Raw genomic sequence first — 20,770 nt, forward strand, 5'->3', positions numbered from 1 at the left:
AAAGCATACATTACATGACTGCAAAACGTTGTGTCTGCCGTGTGCATCTCTGTCCTGAGGGGAAAACTGTATTGATCTCATTTCTCTCAGCCTTTCGGTCTCATTGTTGCGGCTGCAGATAAACAGATCACAGCTGAGGATAGAAGCAGCCCGAATCCGTGGCTCCGACAACAATGCTGATGTTGAGATACGACCGATAAACCCCAAAGACCCAGGAAGCCTCTTTGATTGTCACTCATGTATCTGCCACTCCATCTGTGTCTTCATTCTGCCTCCCCTCGTCGCAGGCCTCGTCCACGTTGGAGATGAACTCAGGGAGGTCAACGGAGTCTCTGTGATCCACAAGAGGCCCGACGAGATCAGTCAGCTGCTGGTAAGACAAACAGACAGACTTAGTGTGCAGAAATAATGCCATTCTGATGTAATTTGAGAAATGTAGACATCCGAGAGTTTCTGTTGAGGGAGGATAGGAATAGATTTTTCTGTGAATCCCCATTTTCCCTTTAATGATCCAGTATAGATTATTTAATCCCAGAGGTTCATCGTTCTCAGTGAATGTGTGTCGGCTTTACAGAGTAAAATCCACCGTTTTCTAACAGGAAAAGTGTGTTGATACAGTTCCGATTTGCATTTTAAGCTATTAAAGAAAAAAATATATTTGTGGAACTGGTCATGTCACATTTATACACTATTTAATCACTTAAAATGATCTAGTACAGCATCAAATCAATTGAAGATGTGGCTTTCTCAGGCTAAATTGGTCAATTTAACTCTCTGAATACTCCAAATTACAGTTTCTGGGTATGTTTTATTCATGTTTGTGGGCTCATTTTCATTGCAATATAAAGTCCTGTACATCTATGAAAACAACTTCTTCTAGAAGAAGAGAGAAGTCAGAAAAATCTGTGCAGTTTGACACAGTTATATTGTCAGAAATCAGAAAAAAATAAAGTTGAGTGTTTTGGATTACTGTATCTATTTTACACCAATTGAAAAAAACTCCAAGTCACTAATATCCTCTTGGTTGCACTGAGGAGTGCAGAGCAAATTTCAGTTTGATTTTCTGAAAAAAAAAAACTTAGTGTTTGTCCCCCTGTGTTCTAAGTTTGTATGAATAAATGTTGGGCTAAATCTAAGCTGTAAGTTAAGGTCAGTAAAGAAAATACCAAAAAACCAACATGACTTTCTGTAGGATTATGAAATATCCTTCTTTTATTTGCAGACACACACAGGGATCACTGATACTCCTTTAAAAGTAAAATTCACATCAAAATGCATTTTAAAGCCGAGTATGTTTAGTATTTGTCTTTAATTTGAGGCTGCAGTCACAATCTTCCCTCCCTTTCTTCTTCTTGTCTATTTGTGATCTAGTCTCAGTCCCAAGGCTCCATCACTCTAAAGATAATCCCCGCCATTAAAGAGGAGGACCGATTGAAGGAGAGCAAGGTGAGACGAAGCACGACTGGCTGATTATGATCATTTAAAACACTTCCAACCTCTTCTCGTTGTCAGGACGGCAGATACCGCTGCTTTGTCAAAGCTGCTGGTGTCTCAGAGATGCACAAAAGATGTCCTTTAGCTTCGGCGCTCACTGCGTCAGTATTCAGCACCAATAGATATATAGGAGTTTGTTTTTTTTTCTTTGAAAGAGTCGCTCAGACTTTGATCCAGGAGACTGAAGTTCATATTCTATGCTGGACAACTACAAAACTAATTAATTAAGTTTAGGTTTGGATTGAAGCACACCCTGTCACAGCAATAATCACATTACAACTTAGGTGAACTTCTTGTTTCCTGAAAAGAAACCCACCCAATGTGCTGAAAAATTCTGCTGAAAGGAACTCTGTGCAATGAAATGTGGCGCCAAAAAGTCCAGACAAAGCGGCAGTATCTCAAAAGTTGGTCATATAATTGTAGAATTATTGATTAATCAGATCATGGCTCTTGGCAATATGATGCTACGTCACATAATTATAGACCTACAAGAGGAAAACAAAAAGAAAATCTATTCACAATTTACTGAGACCATGCAGATTTTGTACCCCCAAGGTTTTGACCGTTATAGAATAACAGCTTAGGTTTTTAAATTTGGGCGTTTGTGAGCATCATATTTTATCTTGTGACAGCTTTCATTTGAAGGCTAACTAACATTTGGATGTGGAAAACCTACACAGAAGTAGCATAATTAAACTTTGGTAAGTATTGTATAAAGTAAGTAGAGTATGTTGTGGCAACTTTTGCTTTAATTTAGTTAGAATTCTGATAGTTTTGAGAGAGTTATTAAGTTTTAGATCTAAATATCACATTGTCAGTCACAGTGCAGAGAAAACCGAATCTGTTTCTTGGATGTTTTGGAAATTCGCACAATTGAAAACAGTTGCAGTAACATATGTTTTCTCTTTATAACTTCAGGGGACAGCTTATTTGTGCAAAGCTAGTTGTATATTTTGTTCAGTTCATGAGGCATTGTGGTCTGCACTTGTTTTTCTTAGTGATTTATACTGTGTATGGTAGTGAATAAGGTTGTGTAAAATGAAATCAAATCAAAAACCTAAGATTGTATCTTTGAATGCTTTGTGTGTCTGATGCAGTGGGTGTAATTTGGCCTAGAAGGGTATTAAATTGCCCAAATAATACCCCAGAGTCACTTTCACCCCTGATAAAGCCTAGGCAGGGTGTATTTTTTTTTTTATCCTGTCAATAATCTGGTATACAAGAATAGAAAAACATACTAAATGATACCTAAATGTGCTGTAACATCTTTTAGGTCTCTTCTTAAAGCATATACTGTCTTGATTATGTTTGTTATTTCCTTTAAACTGTCTTTATTTCTTTAGTACTGTTTGTGTTTATTCACCATATTGCCTTTTCATCTTTATTTTAAATTCTGCCCTGTGAAGCACTTTTTGATTTAGACTTTGAAAAGTAGTGTATAAAAGAAGATTCTCATTCATCTTATTATTAAAGAAAAATAGTGGGGAAATTTTGTTACAGCAGCAAAGAGGATAGTTCAAACAATGAAAGAATATCAGTAGAAAAAAAAATAAAAACATACATAAATGCTTGTACTGAATAGTTGTGATTCTAAATCCATTTATACTTCAGAAAAACTGAAGATTACTTTTGTTCATGTTTTTGCAGTTAAGAGTATCAAATATGTTTTCTCCAACCTGCGCCTTCGATTCCAGGTTTACATGAGAGCCCTGTTTGACTACATCCCATTGGAAGACAAGGCCACACCCTGCCAGGAGGCGGGACTTCCCTTCAAACGAGGAGACATCCTGCAGGTCGTGACCCAGGACGACCCCACGTGGTGGCAGGCCAAGCGGGTCGGAGACAGCAACCTGCGGGCCGGACTCGTCCCGTCCAAACAGTTCCAGGAGAGGTGAGAACATAAGACGCTGAGATGAAGGTTTAAATCCCACGACTTCACAGCTGGTGGTGTAAACTAATCAGCGGCGGGACTGAACTGTTCACCCGCGCGCCGCCAGTATTTTATTTTATCCAGCCATTTGTAATCTTTTAAATCCACATTCATGTGTTCCACTTTGAGGGGTCAACTATGATTAGATGGAGCATCGGAGCAGCGTGGAAAAAAATAAATGGAAACACAGCCTTGAATAGGCGCACGCTGATACCCTAAGTGTCATAATCCATCAGTAAGATGATCTCAGCAGGCTGGGAGATCCCTGCCAAACACTGCAGCATCTGGATTAATAACCGCAGGCTGAGCACACAGAGAGATCCGGGTCAGAAAAGCCTAAACGGAGGGTTTTTATAGGGTAAATAAATGAAGGATGGAACAATGCTGTGGGTCACTGCTGCGCTTTGAGCTCTTGGTTACATTAAGGGTAAATTGGCTTTAAATGCATCAGCAGGACGTGATTTGAGGTTAGGTTTAATAGGTCTCTCTTGGAAGCGACTGTAGTCATTTAACTTTCTAACAAGATAGAGACTCAAAATGACCACAATGATGTTAACACTGAAAAATGTAATGGGAGTGAAAAGGCCTTTTCACTCCCATTACATTTTTATTCACTGTGGGCTCATTTTTTACTGCAATATAAACTCCTGCACCTCTATGCAAACAGAACAACCACAGATAGGAGTGAAGAGAACTCAGAAATTTCTTTTGTGCAACATATCAAACCTATAATGCCACAAAGGATTAACCAAAGGAAAAACGAAAGTTGAATTTCGACAAAATATGTGAAAATCTGGAACCGACAACATTCTTCCAAATTCCCACAGGTGTTACCGGTACTGGAAAAAAAGGCTGACTCTACATAGAATAGATATTATACTAACCTACATTTTTTTAGTTGTTGTCTCATATCTGCTTTGTGTAAACACAGCCTGCAGTTCAATCAAAAAGTCTCTAAAGTTTTGTGACTGTTGGTTACAAATCGCCTCTTGGTTGCCCTGAGGAATGCAGAGCTTTGTGTTGTTGTTTTCTTTTTTACAGGACCTGGTTTCAGAAAATGGTTTATTTTGTTCAAAAAATGTATTTAAATGAGAGGTACAGAGTAATGTGATTTTGATGAAATATTACAATTTGAAGCTTAGATTTGGGTCCTTTTACCAACAGAACCACACATTTCCCAAGAGGTTTTTCTGTTTCTGATAAATGCTGTAATGTTGGCAGTTTTTTTTAAAAAACAATAAATCTTGTAGATATAGATATTTTACTACTTACTTTTAAAATTAATTTCTATACTTCCATGCTGTTTATTTTTGGCATTTTAAAAAAAGGCATATAGAATCAAGTAATATGGCTAAAAATAGTACGATTTTAAGCTTATTTGATTATTTTTCTTTCAGAAAAATTGAACAACTTCTGTTTTTACAGTTTCTGCCTTTGATAAATGATCTTTTTAGTCAATTTTCTTTTTTTTAACATTGTTTATTGGGGTTCAGAGGGTTAACAGGTGACCACAGAGACACAAAACAAGTGCAGACACAGCTTCTTTATTCAGCAACTCATTGTCTCACAATCTATCCATGTGCGTCGTATGTTCCTCTGCCTTTCATGACTGCGTCTTGTTTTCCTGACAGCTTCTCCTCACTTCTGCTTACTCTCATTTCTCTGCTGATGATTCTCTTCCTGCCTTTTATTGTCTGTGTCTCTGTTCTGCTGCTCATTCCTCCAGGCGACTGGCCTACAGGATGAAAATGGGCACGCTTCCGAATCCAAAATCCCCTAAAAAGCCTGCCTGTAAGTTTCTGCTTCCCAGGATTTCACTGCATCTTCAGCATCTTTTCATAATTACAGTTCACTACCTGAAGCATCTCTTTGTCTAGCAGCGCTGCGTTCTTTAATAGTGTGCTCAGTCAGTGTCGTTAGAGGACAATAATAACTCCGCTGGATGTTTTCACTGACATTTATTGACCTTTTTTTCTGCCACTAATTGGCATTCTCGGATCCATTAGCATTCATTGTCTGTCCTCTAAATGCTGCTATGTAGACATGTTTTTAAAAGGGATGAGATGGAGATGGAGGGGCACCGAGATGGAGGAGGGAGGGATCACAGATATGAATTAATCTCTTTCATGTTTAGTCCATCTGGCCAGTAAGCAGGCGGTGAGTTCAGCTTAGGCAGATCTGCACAGTGTAACAGCAGCCGTAGAAGCAAAGCGTCGGTAGTACTTCTCACTTTCTCATGCGATGCTGCAGAGGAAGCGGCGTATGTAAACAGCCAGGTGAGTGGATAATGCGAGTGGTGGCTCTTCGTGGCGCATAAGCTGCAGGCGATCCGATTAGGCCTGAGCCGTGGGGAGACAACAAGAGCTTAGCAATATGGCAGCTAGCCCTGCTACGCCACGCAGCGGCAGACCTGCCGGACTCTTCTGTCTCCTACACGCTCCTCCAGCTCGCTTTAGTAATTCCAACAAATCCCAGCAGGGGCTTTTTTAAAATGTGGGTCCCCCCCTCCTCGTCTCCAAGCAACGTCAGCTTAATGACCTTATATTTAGCATCTGTAAAACTTCATTCTCCACTGTCATGAATTTCTATGCTTCACCTTCTTAATGCTTTTACTCTTTGATCCCCCTTCGCTATATCAGATGACCAAGGATGTGATAAAGGTGGGTACACGTGCAGTCACAAACACAGCAGCATTCAACAAAGAGACACAGTTACAAAAAACATAAAATGTTCATGAGGCCTTAAAGCCTGTGTGTAAAGCCTGCATGTGTGCTAGTGGGGTGTGCATTTGGGATTTCTACTGCTCGCAGCTTAATTCCTCCCCTCCTGCTGTTAGTGTACCAGACCAGAATAGATTTTTTTTTGTGCTTGTTTGCGTGTACCAGGTGATGTGCAGGCAGAAGCAGCATCCCTGGAGACTTTAGCAAGCAGAGGTTGTTAAAGATAACAATAGCTCATCTTTTGTTTTGCGTCATCTTCTTTGTTCTGTTTTTCAGTTTTTTTCCTCATGTATAGATTGTGAGCTCAGTGCATATTCGGACACAGTTGAGGAAAAAAAATGCATATATATATTTTGTTTATGTGCATCAGCTGTGCATCTTTCGTGCACAAACTCTGGACTCACGTACAGATGAAGTAGAGCCGTCTCTCTCCTTTTTCCTCTCCTCAAATCTCTTTACGAAGCCTTTGTTAGCGGCCTCCAACAGCGTTCCTTCATTACCTCTTGGCTGTCCCTGCTGTCTGCCTGCCTGCTGCCTGTTGGGCCTCCCGCCTCCCCTCTCCAGCACCCACGGGCCGCCTTTAACTATTCCCCCCCCCCTTAACTCTTCCAGGTCTCTTACCCTGTGCTTACCCCCATCTTTTCCCTGCTTGCCTCCCTACAGAGGACTGTGACTGTGAGGGCTATTTCAATGGACAGTACATAGGTGAGAGCGTGCACATCTTTCTCCACCTCCTTCTCCCTATCTGCTCTTTGCCTGTCGCAGCCTGGCTGTGCGCTGCTTCCCTTTGGGTGCTTTGGGCTGGGGGCGCCAGAAAATGCTTGTAGGGTTCGACCCGTCTGGAGCTCGGGGTTGAGGGAAGGGTCAAAAGAGGGGAATCTGAGAAACCCGATGAGTATACTGAAAACCAGAGAGTAGAGATGCAACTGCTAATGTGTTGTCAAAAAAAAAAAAAAAAAAAAAAAAAACGTCTGGAAAATGTGTAGGAAGTATCGTCTCACACTTCTGCAGGTGTCAGTAACAGATTTGCCTCTTCAGAGACTCTGCATAATTAGAGTTAGGTGGTAGTTCAGGGATGCATCCAAGTGTGGCAGCACAGAATCACAACAAACAGACTGAATAACACACAAAACTAATCATTGGTGTTTTGGTTGGTGCATAGTTTGCAGTATGTATGATTATTTCTTTGAAAATTTCCTGAAAAATACTGTTATTTGGAGAGAAACAGTGTTCAATTGGTGCACTCAGTTTGGATGTTTAATATGATCAAATCCAAATAGAAGCTAGCTAAAATGCAAAGCATATAATTCAACTTTAACAGAGAATAATGCATTGCTAATACATGAAAGTTCATTTGGATTAAAAGGAACTGTATATTCAAGAGAGTTCCTTTTTTTTTTACTGTGGCTTAACCTTCTGAACCCCAACCAGTCTTTTTTTTGCTTCTGTCATATTTTTACTCACTCTGGGCTCATTTTTCATTCAAACATAGATCTATACCTCTATAAAAACAGTACACCCGTGACTACAAGGAGAGAGAGAACTCAGTTATGGTTGTAATACCATAAATTATTAAAAAAAAAAAAAAAAAAAGAAAAAAAGAAAATTGGATATTTCTTTTTATTACTTATACAAAATTGAAAAACTCTGGAATCAACAACCTTTTTCCAAGTCCCCACATGTATTCATTATCCTGATAAACTCTACATACTATTATATATTTAAGTATATACATTTGTAATTTGTTTCCATACAACCTGCAGGTCAGCAAAAAGGTCTCTGTAGCTGATTCACAAATGGCTTCACATTTGTGTTGAGCACAGAATTTTTTATTTTTTACAGAATCTGGTTACTGCCAACAGCATATTTTGGGCCAAATTTTTAAACAAGACCTGTAGAATGAAGTGATTTTAATGACATAACACAGTTTTAAGCTTGGAACTGGCTCATTTTCCTCAATATGAAGTTGAACATCCGATTCTTTCTGTTTTGTGGCCTTGATAAATGATATAATTTTGGCAGTTTTTTCTTCTTTTTTTAAATAATAATATGTCTTTTAAACCTGCCAGTGTTTTTTGGGGATCAGAGGGTTAATTAGTGAAACATCAGTGAGTCGTAAGCCTTTAAATAGACGGCCAGGCCACAGGTATGTTGCGATAAAAGGCTTTACTGTATCCATAATGGGGTGGATGGAGTATATCAGTCCCCTTTATCCTCAACCCCTCTCTAACCCTCCCCTCCCTCACCCTTCGTCAACCCAACCCAACCCAACCCCCCCCGCCCGCTGGAATGACGATGAGGAGCGATCAAAACACAGGCTGAAAGCTTAACACCACCCTCTCACCGTAACACGAAACTCCTTATTCGACAGTATTTGTGCTTTCTGTCCCACCTGCTTGGAGCTGTAAATCCCTCCCCACCTCCTCTCCCGTCCCTCCACCCACCGCCTCCACATAAGCAGTGTTTGGATCCTCCTATGAACCCCGTCCCTCCGTCCCCTTCCTGCCCTGCATCCGACTAACTGCCCGTGCTGCTGCTGTGGTCAGTGCACTGCTTGCCCCCCTTCCCACTAAAAACAAACCACCCCCGCCTCGACCTGCTCCCACCCTCACGAGGGCCCTGCTGCGTTGGACGCATTGCACACTCAACCAGGCACGTTTGTGGCTCGTTCACCCTGTGTGGAGGTGTGAGGCTGGGTTGTGTGATGCTCTAACGCCGGTTATAGTCTCTCCTAAGTGTAAAGCAGTGGCGCCCTCCTGTGGCCAGGTGTTTTCCTGGGAATTTTATTCAGGTACAGTGCCCCGGCTCATTCCTGCAGGTACACACCACTGACAGGGGGGATCCAGACAGTCCTGATCATGGGAGACCCTGATCTTTGTCGTGGCGTCTCCCAGGACCAGGCTCCACTGTCTGTCCTGCCTCAGCACTGTAGCCTTGTTGAAAACAGCATGCCTTACTGGGAACATAATGCTGGAAATCTATGTTTAACTTCAGTCCCTGGAATCTGTTTTGAACTGTTAATGAAGATGCTTAAAATAGATCAGAGTCTGCTTCATTCTCAGGCTTTTAATATTTCACCTAATATGTTTACTCGCATGTGATGCAATTTTTAGTTGAAGCATGACATCTAATCGCCTCAGAGTTCTGCTAATATCTCTCACCGTGAAGTATTTGCACTTCAGATAAGAGTGAGCTATTTTCATCCATGTGCACTGTTTACCGAGGTTCTTTAATGCATGATAATAAATGGGTTGGTCTTGCATTTATCCAGCACATGTTTGCATTTACCTGATAAGCTGTGTAATGTAATTTTATGTAAATATTTTTTATTGTACGTCACATCTGACCAAACTTTTATGATTTCTGTTCCCCTCTCTGGCTCTACGCTGTAGCTGGTTTACGGAGGAGTTTCCGGCTGAGTCGTAAGGACAGGCAGGGATCATCGGGGGAGGGATCTGATCCAGGAGACCCCGACTTCCTGACCTATGAGGAGGTGACCCGCTACCAGCAAAGGCCCAATGAGAGGCCACGGCTGGTGGTTCTGATCGGTAAGACTGAGCCGCTGAGTAGTGCAAAAAAACTCCAGAAGGGCCACTGAATTTGTTGAAAACAACAACTATTTCTGGGCTTTTCCATCTCAAATCATCGGGGGACTTTTGCTTGACTATCTCTGGATTTGCCTGACATTTTTAATAGAATAAAATCTAGAGGTTTATGAAGATATCTGTGAAATTGACATTAATATATCAAACTTTAAAAAAAAAAAAATCAACTATCAATAGCACTTTCAGCTATTTCACACATTGAAAACTAAAACTGTTTGAATAACAATATTTCAATAACTATTAAAGATAAAAACCCAAAATATTCACAGTTTTATCCCATCATGTCATTAATTTAAAGTCTAATATTGGACAAGTAGATCAAATATTCTCAGATTATGGATGGAGTTGAAATATTGGAAAGAAATGGAAGCTGTAATGAAAAAGCCCATCTTTGAACACACATTAACTAAAATGATGCGAGTCACCAAGTAAAATCTTCATATAGAATCTTTTTTTAATATGAAAAACTTGAACCATGAATATCTAAATCTAGAATTGCACAAATACCTTCATGAATATCTATATTTATGCTATGAAATTTTTAGGCAAATCAAGTATGGTCGAGCAGACAGTCTTTCAAAATGTTGCTGACTTAAGATGGGGATGAATTCTACTCAGCTCAAAAATCAAATTAGACATGAAGGCAGGTGCATTTCTTAGATTCTTACATTTTGTTTTGGCAAAATACAATAAACTGAGGCTGGTTAATGAAGCAGGCACTGATGTTAAGTTGGGAAACATCATCTCATACGCCCAAGTCAGCTCCCTCCACTCACATGTGGCAATCATCCAGATCTAAATTTTTAGACCTTTGTTTGCCATTTTCTGCTGAAGTTGCACACCATAGTCCATAAACGTAGCTCCATGCGTCCTTTTCAAAACATACTAGTGGTGAGAACCTGCAGATCTTGTTAATGGCCGCCATCTTTGGTACTGGATGAACAGACATTTCTATGAATTGCTAAGAACCCTACAACAGCCTTCCTTTTTCACATATCTGCATCTTGGCTGGTCTTTCAGGTTTTTTTTCCCTCTGCCTCATAGCCACCTATTTGCATAAGACCGTCTTCTGTCAGTTCATGGTATCTGTTTTGTGTTAATAACTGGCAAACTTTTACTTGAACTGAGGCAAAATGTGTTTCTTTTACCTACATCAGCAGCACAAATGGTCTCCTGTGGTGACAGTGACATCTAGTGGATTAAAACCTGCTTTTCAACATGCTGAGTATTTTATATCTTCTCTTTCATGCACACACAATGTTGTTTTTCAAAGGTTCTCTCGGAGCTCGAATCAATGAGCTCAAGCAGCGGGTGATTGCAGAAAACCCTCATCGTTACGCAGTAGCTGTACCACGTGAGTTGCTCAACACTTCTGCACTCAGTTCTTATAAAAGGGGCAACAATTTGCTGCAAATATCAACTAAATTCCTCTTTTGTGTTCCCACAGACACCACCAGGCCCAAGAAACCTCACGAGAAGGACGGTGTAGAGTACCACTTTGTCACCAAGCAGCAGTTTGACGCAGATGCTTTGAACAACAAGTAGGTGTTTCTGCTGATTCTTTATTGCTTTGTGAACATGATTTCTTGTAGAAGTGAAGGTTTTATTCTTGCTCTGCAGGTTCATAGAGCACGGGGAATACAAGGAGAACCAGTATGGCACCAGTATAGAGGCGATCCGCTCCGTCCAGGCCAAGAATAAGATGTGTATAGTAGATGTGCAGCCTGAGGTGAGGGTCACAGTTCTTTTAAAGCTATCAGAATGTACTATTATAACATGTCGTGATGAGTTACAGTCTTCAGGCAGAAGCACTTTACTTAGAGCCTGAGCGGATGAAGGCAGTCAGTCAGCTCAGATCTGCTCACTGAGCCGAGACTCTGACCGTTGATTTTCTCCTTCCACGTCGTCTTTCTGTATGTAAATCTTCCACCACTCCAGGCCCTCAAGAGGCTGCGGACGGCAGAGTTCAAGCCATACGTTATATTTGTCAAACCTCGTGTTCCCGAGAGCCGACGTCGCCGCAGTGCAGCTACTTCACCAGGAGGGGGCGAGCACGGCCGCATCACAGTGAGTCCTGATTTCTTTTAATAATGTTCCAAATGTAGGCTTCTTTTTGCCAGCCTCAGGGTACAAATGTCTTTAAGACTCTGAACCCAAAGCAGTTTCCAGCTGCTATTTTCACTGCAGTATAAACTCCTGCACCTCTATAAAACACAGCACAACTATGGCTAGAAGTAGAGAGTCTTGTGTGCAGTTGAAGTTAGAATGCCATAATGACTACAGGTGACACTACATACTGTAGATATTTTACTATGTATTTGTCTCCTATCTGCTCTGTGCACTTCAAGAGTCCTAAATTTTGACAAATAGTCACAGCTGAGTCACTAAAGACTTCATGGTTGTACCAACAAGCATGAAGTCTTTTGTTTTTAAAATGTGATTAGATTTTGTTATGTTTCCTAATGGAATTGTATTACATGTAATGACTGACAGATGCAATTCTTGCTGGTTTTGCAGTTTCTGTGTGTGATAATGTGATTTTGGCATTTAAAAAAAAAAAAAAAAAAAGCATGCCTTTCAAACCAAGTTAGAGGGCTGGAGTAACAGCAGGCTAGTGATTTGTGCTAGTTCATCACCTCCACAAAAGTGCAACCACCTTATAATGCTCGAGTAACTAATGAATTTGCAGTATCACATGATAAACAGTAAAATGAGGCATTCTTTTGTATCCATAATATGTTTAATGTCACACACCAATCACAGTTCTAGAAATCTTTGACCAAATATTAAACATGACATAATTTCTAATACCATTCGTAGGACAGTTGGCATGTCACACCAACTTGTAAAACTGGCTCTGTGCACATTTTTGACTATTTTAGCAGCAGCTAAATTGTAGTTAGTTTTGGCCTTTTTGGACGAAAAACAGGTTCAGCCTTGAGGCTTGCAAATATGAATGTTTGGTGTCTTTAAAGTAAGGTTGTATATTGTTCATATCCAGAGTCACTTCATTAGATTGCAGCTGTCATGTCCTCAGTTTGAAGAAGCAGCTGGCAGTGAGTAACAAGGTTAGCAGTAAAGTCTATTTTAACCACCTAAATAAGAAAAAATAAATAATAGCAGCTTAAGTGTATGCTGTATTTCCAATATTCTCACCTGTCAAGCTATGATTGACAGCTGATCTGTGGTGTCGCACAGCATGTGGAAAAATGAGGTGTCTAAATATAGCACACATTTAAACTGATAGAGGTTTTGTTCATTTCCAGATGTACTCGCTGGGTGCCGACTGCAATCTACTGTCAGTGCCTCATTCAAAGAGACCATTCTGTCCTTTAGGAGGCCACGGTCCAGTGGGCTCTTCCTCCAGAGGATCCAGACTCTGTGAGGACACAAACCACACATAATGAGTAATCCCTATAACAATCCTTCTTTTTGCTTCCTCCTCCAGGATGAAGACCTCCAGGAGATGCGTCAGTCTGCCATCCAGATCGACCAGCAGTACGGACACCTGGTGGACCGGGTCCTGATCAAGGAGGACTCGGCCAGCGCTTGTGCAGAACTGCGAGGTATTTTGGAGAGGCTGGAGCGAGAGTCCTTCTGGGTGCCTCTCTGCTGGGTGCGGACCTAAACTTTAACGACACCACCCTCCCCCAAAGCCCTCTGGAGGAACTTCACAGTCCCAAACCCTGCACTGCTCCTCTCCTGATGAGCTGATCCCCCCCACAAAGGCCTGCTGTCCGGCCTGGAGTCTGCAGAACTCCACAACCTGACTGACAGTGGGCTGGTCAGCCAAACGAGAGGATGATGTCAGAGGATCACCTCAGTTTTGCAGCAGGTAAATTGCCCAAAAGTCACAGTCTTACTTCCTCAAAATTATTCAGGTTTGGTTTTAATCTATTTATTGACTTCAAAGACAAGAAAGGGATCAAAGTTTGTAGTTCAAAATGTAATGGTTTAATTTATTGCTCTTGTATTTTCCAAGTAATTTCATGCATAATTTTGCAACGATAAACCTTTATTTAACTGTAAATTACAACATCAATGCATCACAATTTGGAACTAATTACAAGGGGGAAGAAGGGAACTGGCAACTAAAACAATAGGTGATTAAGTGATGTCAATATACAGCCAAATTTCCGAGAATGAAAATTAGTGATTATTTAGAAAATGTAATGCATTTAATTTAATCAAAATTAATTAATTTCTCTGTAAAAATATGTTTAACTACTCAGGATGTGAGTTTCTGGATCATCACACAAAGAAAACAAAATCTGATCAGTATCATGTGCTGCAAAATGTAAGAGGTGTGGCTGTTAAATAATGACACTGGGCTCATGTCAGATGCCTGAAGCATCATTGATTAATCAGCAAAAGAGCTCCTGAACGTTTCAGCTGCATTAGTTTAACAGTCGCATCTCTTCTGTACTAAATTGTAGCCTTTGCTAATTGCACTGTTTCAATTTGAAATTAATTGTCCAGCAAAACTTTCTACTTAATGAAATCATATAAATGAGCCATATTTTAATTTTATCTGCTCTGTGCACAGTTTTCTCATTAAAACATGAGCTTCACCTTCTATCAGAGAATTTTTTTTTACATATATAACAAGAATCTGACCAGTGTCTTGTTCTCTGGTGTGGCATTAATATGCTTTCATAGCATGAGGTTGAAACATAAAACTAAAGAACCTGCAGTGCAGCTGAAAACTACAATTGCATGTATTGATTAAGATGCATTTGAATTTGACCTGCAATAGGTTTTGATTACATCAGGGGGCAACTATTGATTTAATCGACATTTGTGCAGTGTTTTGGTTACATTTCATGTGCTGATTTGTAGTTTTCAGCATACAAAACTAAGACAGTTCCAGTGCAGCTGAAAACTACAAATCAGCACATGAAATTTAACCAATATAGAGCAACTCATATTAATAAATACTTCATTTCCAAGTGGCTCTAGCAGTTAGAAGTGAAACTGAAATAAAGATTGTCTATTGAAGTCAGTTTTTGAAGAATTTATGCAATAAATTCATGTATAGTTTTCGCACTGCACTAGAAATTCTCTAGTTTTGTGTTTCAGCCTCATACAATGAGCCACAAATCAAACACTCTCAATACTATAAATTTCACTAAATCATCAGTTAAACATATTTCAAACAAATGTGACTCATTGTGGCTGTTGCAGAAACTGATCCATGAAATTAGCTGGAAAGCATGTAATAAAATAAACCACGTTTTATTCCTCACACTGAGAGCTTCAGGTTTGGGATCCCACTCAGAGGATTTCTCAGTCAGCTTTATTGTGACTCCTGTTGGAGTAACTTTTGGTAGCATGTTTTTTTTTTTTATTAAACAGCTTTACTCACCTCAATGCCAACTGCAGAATGCTTCCTGTTTATTCCTACTGCTCATGCATCCTGTACAGTATACGAGCCTGTCATACAACCTACACAACAGGAAATACAGAGTTAAGTAAATGCCATCTGACACTAATTCATTGTTTTTGCTAAATATAATTTCCACGGAAATTATATCCAAATGGAATGTGAGAATTTTATTTTCTACCAAACTGTCTGTTTTTAGGAAATGCATGATTATTTAGGGTGTAAATAGTGTAAATGTTACTCCTTGTGTGCCAACGAAACATCTCGTAGCACTTCAATGCAACCTGTTTACCTTGGATCCCCGGGAACCCACGTCAGTTTGTGTGTTTTAAAAAAACAAAGCTGTGCACAAAGTGTGTGTGGATGTATGTCACAGTGTGTGTTCACGTATGCCAACCTGCGATGCTCCTTTTACATACAGGAATGGATTTTGTACAGTTTCTTTGCACATACAGCATCTGTGTTTTTGACTGTAAAACAGGGTTGGACACTAGCTGGCTTTTCTTTGCATTATGTGATAGTAAAATCACAATTGGGGTTTTGGTTGGGCAGAAAGTAACAATTTGAAGGCATGATATCATACAACTAATTCTTTGAAATGAAAACTACATCCAATTAAAGACCTGGCACTGACATATGATACAGTAGAACTTTGATATGCTAGCATTTAGTGTAGCAAAATAAAAACGTTGCAATTGTTCCTTTTCCCTGCACTGGCTGTGAAAACATACCTATTTTAATGGTGAAACTCTGAATTGAAATGTAATCTTGCTCAGTTTCCCAGCTTTGAGTTAATCCTAGTCCAGAAACTTTTTCTTCAAAACTAGGACGAGGCTTAATCTATGTCTAGGAAACTGGATCACCTCTCATCCAAGAGGCGTCTTCAATTCTATCAAAGATGTTTATGTTCACCTCAAAAACAACTAAAGACTTGACTCTTGTTTAGGGAACTGGCTCTCTGTTGTTGTGCTGTGCCCGTTTTTGTCAATAACTACAGAAAAAGACTGCAATCCACCTACATCTAAAGGATAATGCACACTCCAAAGAGATAAAAGGGTGTCTATGGCAATAAATACCTACAATAAGTCCATTAGAACTCATGAGGCCTCTTGGATGAATGTAAAACATCACCAAGAACCAAAAGAAACCCAAATTAAGAAAACTTTGGTTGAAACACGTAGAATTAACTTGACCTGTATGACTGGGATTCTACACAGATGAATGAAGTTTGTTCTGAAAAAAATACAAAAGCAATTCTTGAAATACACAAATTTGTACAAAAATCTGTTCACTTCTCAAATCACAGGGATCCTCTCACAGCCAGAATGAAAAGGAAGAATTGAAGCAACTGACAGCTCTTTCTTTGGCATGCATTTTGCTTCCTTTTTTAAAAAAAATGTGAACCAATCAGGAAATAAACTCCAAACCAAAGCAGCTTCCAGATCCCCACTGTTCTTTGTTTTTCTTTGTAGAACATGAAATATTTAAAGTGCTGTATGAACCAAGAAACCCAGGATGTTGATTTGGAACCTGACATGTACAAAGTGCCATAATAAAGCTAGCTGAATCTAACCGTGAGTATGTAGTTATTTATTTTTATATGTAAATGTTTAGCGTGTTTACCTCTGAGCGGTTGTTGGCTTCAGTGCATCCAAGTCCATCTAAATGTCACTGGGACTCTTCAGCTTTAATCCATCAGACCACTCGACACATCGCATCTCCATGGCGTCAGCAGGGTGTTCGGCTCCGAGAACAGAATATTGTCAGAGTGATGAGCAAAAACGTGTTCATGACAACAGTAATGACATGACAATGAGCGCTCTGATTGAAACAAGTAGAAAAAGTTCTGATATACAAATATGTTTTCTATCACCTTGTATTTTTGCAAGTATGTCAGATCATGTAAAGACTTGTTGGAATGAAACTATATGATATGGTAACAGGCAAGGAAATATTTTGGTCACATTTTGGACGACATATTAAACTATGACGTTTTTGGCCACATTTTGGACGACATACTAAACTATGACGTTTTTGGCCACATTTTGGCATATAATATATATCAGGGGCGATTCTAGAATCAGAGGTTTAGGGGTGCTGAGCAGTGTTGCCAACTTGGCGACTTTCTTGCTAAATCTGGCAACTTTCCAAAGCCTCCTGGCGACTTTTTTTTTTTGTCAAAAGCGACTAGCGACAAATCTAGCGACATTTTCTGGCATTTTGGAGACTCTGACATCAGTGGCGAATATTCTGTGGGTGCACGTGGGGGCAGTGGCCCCCCCTGTGATCTGATTGGCCACCCCGTGTTTACAATCTGGGTAAATGCAAGTTACAGCTGTAGTAAGAACACTTCCAAAGAATGAGGGGGACGGGAATGTATTAGTGTATGACGTGATAATGTGTGTCTGTACCGGCTGGAAATGTCCTGGAAAATAATTTCAGGGAAAGAGTGGGAACCCTGATTAAACTCTCCACAAGGATCCAAAATAATTTGGACTTCTACATGAGAGCTTTAATTATTCTTCATCTACTTCCTGAAAAGTTTGGTAAATAAAAAAGACAAAAACGAATATTTTCAGCTGAACTAAAGACAGACTTTGTGATTTTTCTGCTCACATGTTGTGTTGTTGTAAACTTCCTCTTTCAAATAAATACCCGCCTAACCCCCTGGAAACCAGTGTTTGTCCTGTTTTTGTGTTGCTCCTCAGCGACCCTAGACAGCCCACAGGTCTTGCGAAGTGGTGTAAAGGTATCAAAAATTTGCAGAATAAATAGTTATTGCCACGTTGAAATTCAGTATCTGAGGTTTACAAATTTGCAAAGAAAAAAATTTTCTGATGAGAGATTCTCAAGAAAATTGATTTTAAATCTATGGCTATTTTTGCAAAAATTACATGATTTTTACTTGCTTGCCAAGGCATACTTTTGCAAGTTTTCAACTAGATGTGGCATTCAAAGCATGAAACAGATGTTTTGAGGTTTACAAATTGTAAATATTTCAAAGTAATATTACAAAAGTGAATGGTATAGATAGTAAACAATGTTGGTGAGTGCACACAGCCTTGCTGAGGTACAGTGTTAATAGCAAGCATGATGCACATTTTCTTATTCCTTAAACAGAAAGTATGTGATTATTGCACACAAATATTTCTGACACAAGTTTCATGAATATTTCTACTAAGAATTGTATAAAATACTGACTTAAAATCAAGAAACAGGGCCAATGTGCATAGTTTACAGGTAAATTTTGGTGCTCATGTACATAATTCATCAAAGTAAGAGATGTATCCTTATCATCCTATCTCAGCAGTTTTGGTGTGCACACGTATTATTGTTAGTTCCATAGTACTGAAAGTTTCGTAAGGAGAAAGCCCATCTGGTCCATTTACTTTTCATACATTAATCTGTTGAAACACTAGTCATCCCACACATCTTAAGTCCTCTACATTTGCATCTCGAGGTACATGCTGATATTGGTGTAACACAGTAGTTGGCAAGTTAGCATTTCTATTAGCTTCATCAAATCAAATGTTATGGTAGAAATGTATTCAAACTTTTGAAAGATGACCTGAAAGAGGCAATGGATTGCACCCTTCCTTTTCTGTTATATGCCAAAGTTAATATCTGTTTTGCAGTGTGTAACATGTTAGAGGCCTTAATTAGCTCTTTTTCACAAGCAATTTATTCTTTTTGTTGAAGTTGAGATAAACAGATAGTGACTGATATTACACAACCTGAGTTAGACTAAGAATGCCGCCAGCAAAAACTCATGATATCAATCGATCTTTGGTTTGCCTTGTCTGCTTTAAGAAAGGCTCATCCATGGTGCCTATCACAGGAATTGTTCTCATTAGAGTACACAAATTCTTCATGGAAGATTTTGATCCAACTGATCAAAAGTTGCCCAATGGTATCTGTACACACTGCAGAAACAGCCTCTTGGAATTAGACAAGGGAAAGCCTGCTGCTCTGGAAGATCCAGTTGACTTTACAACATTGAACTTGATGCATTCTTTGTTGTGTATGTCCCCATTTCCTCAAACGCCACAAGTCTTCAAATAAAGGACTGGGAAATAAGTCGGAATAGGCTTCAGACACAGTGCACTCAGACTTGTCAATCTCTGAGTCATGAGCAACAAGCATTTGGACAGTTAACTGTTAAATGTTGCAATTTCTTGTACTCAATGATTTGTTGTTTTTGTTTTCTTTTAATCTTGTTTATTTTATGTATTTTTTTAGAATTACATAGATATATTTTAGAAAAACAAAACGAAAATTTAAAAAAAAAAAAAAAAAAAAAAAAAACCTGTCTGTGATTGGTACCTTGACACGGTAGATAGGCATAAGGAGGTATTTAGGTCTCTGAACTAAATCCAATCAAAACAGTTATTAATTTTTACTCCCAGCAACCCTTAAATGTCACATTAGTATAAGATCTGCAATAGTGCACCTTGGCGAGCATCTCAAAATCACATCATTTTCCCAAAAGTTAATGTAATTTTTAAATTACGTATTTTTGAGAATCCCTCATCAGAAAATTTTTTTCTTGACAGTTTTGTAAACCTCGGGTACTGGATTTTAACGTGGCACTAACCATTTATTCTGCAAATTTTTAATACCTTTACGCCACTTCGCAAGACCTGTGTGCCGGGTCGTACTGTTTTTTGAGCAACACACCATACTATGACGTTTTTACAATGATGGTTCTACTATGAAACCAGTTTGACATGTTCAGGCGTTCTTTGTGTGAAAACTCAGAGATTTCAGGTATCAGAAGGTGGTTTTCAACTTTCTTTGTTAACTTTCTGCTTCAACTTTAAACTAAATTTCCTTCACTAACCCAGCCCTCTGGACTTCCAGTAAGCTGTGTTCCTATTGGCTGTCCAGGTGGCTGCTTGGTGTTATCAGGAACACCTGAGCAGCTCAGTGTCTTCCTGCTTTATTTAGCTGCAGCCAAACATTTCCTCTGTTTCTCTTCACCACTGAAACGGGTTTGGCTCCATTGCTTTAGTTTGTTCTTTAGGTGTTTGCTTGCAGCTTCCAGCAGTAAAATCGTCTTTAATGTGTTTCTTGGTGTGTTTTAGGGCTTTGTACTGGATAGTCATCCTGATAAAGGTGGTTCTTTAGCCACAGTTAGCACATGGTGCTAATGTATGCAGTGATTAGTGGATTTGATGCAGCTGAGTTGTGTCTTTATCTTGGCTGTAGTGAGTCTTTAGAGGTTTTTGGTCAGACACATTCTGTATTCTTGTTTGTGAACAAATGTTGGTTGTCCAGAAGGTAAGAGATCCTGTCCTGATTCTCTGTTCTCAGAGGTTCTCTGGTAGGCTGCAGGAGACTTTAGCGTTTGGGTTGTGCTAGTTTGGTTTTTGTACGGTTTCATTTGGACGACTATCTTGAGGCCCCTCTATGTGGTTTAGTGAGGTTTTCTGCAACAGTTCTACAAAGCAACCTGCAGCAGAAGAGACTTTGAGAGTTTTTAGGAAGTTCTGGAGACCAGACTTTAGAACAGCAGAAACCTTTGTCAGTAGTTTGAGCAAGAGAAGGTGAGCTTCAGAGTAGAAATGAGACAGAAACCTTCTTGACCCGTGTGGTGAGGTCCTGTACCAAGAGTTTGAGCAGGTTGTGAAGAGTCTGT

The 20,770-nt window shown here is 39.6% G+C and overlaps 1 protein-coding gene across 3 annotated transcripts in view; it reads left to right on the forward strand.

Annotated features, from left to right (window-relative positions):
* Nucleotides 1-16,704, forward strand: part of mpp3a (MAGUK p55 scaffold protein 3a) — a 36,382-nt gene extending 19,678 nt beyond the window's left edge. The window contains exons 8-20 of one of the 3 annotated variants that reach the window (XM_023263052.3): nt 288-373; nt 1,372-1,446; nt 3,189-3,385; nt 5,151-5,215; nt 6,064-6,084; nt 6,808-6,849; nt 8,870-8,935; nt 9,537-9,692; nt 11,023-11,103; nt 11,197-11,290; nt 11,370-11,478; nt 11,688-11,816; nt 13,198-16,704. In XM_023263052.3, coding sequence (XP_023118820.1) covers nt 288-373; nt 1,372-1,446; nt 3,189-3,385; nt 5,151-5,215; nt 6,064-6,084; nt 6,808-6,849; nt 8,870-8,935; nt 9,537-9,692; nt 11,023-11,103; nt 11,197-11,290; nt 11,370-11,478; nt 11,688-11,816; nt 13,198-13,377 — 1,301 coding nt within the window. In that variant the 3' untranslated portion in view covers nt 13,378-16,704. The remainder of the gene's footprint in view (nt 1-287; nt 374-1,371; nt 1,447-3,188; nt 3,386-5,150; nt 5,216-6,063; nt 6,085-6,807; nt 6,850-8,869; nt 8,936-9,536; nt 9,693-11,022; nt 11,104-11,196; nt 11,291-11,369; nt 11,479-11,687; nt 11,817-13,197) is intronic. The other 2 variants (XM_023263055.3, XM_023263056.3) reach the window with 2 other exon arrangements.
* Nucleotides 16,705-20,770: the final 4,066 nt, after the last annotated feature.

The sequence above is a fragment of the Amphiprion ocellaris genome, chromosome 19 (genome assembly GCF_022539595.1).
Source record: "Amphiprion ocellaris isolate individual 3 ecotype Okinawa chromosome 19, ASM2253959v1, whole genome shotgun sequence".
Taxonomy (NCBI): Eukaryota; Metazoa; Chordata; class Actinopteri; family Pomacentridae; genus Amphiprion; species Amphiprion ocellaris.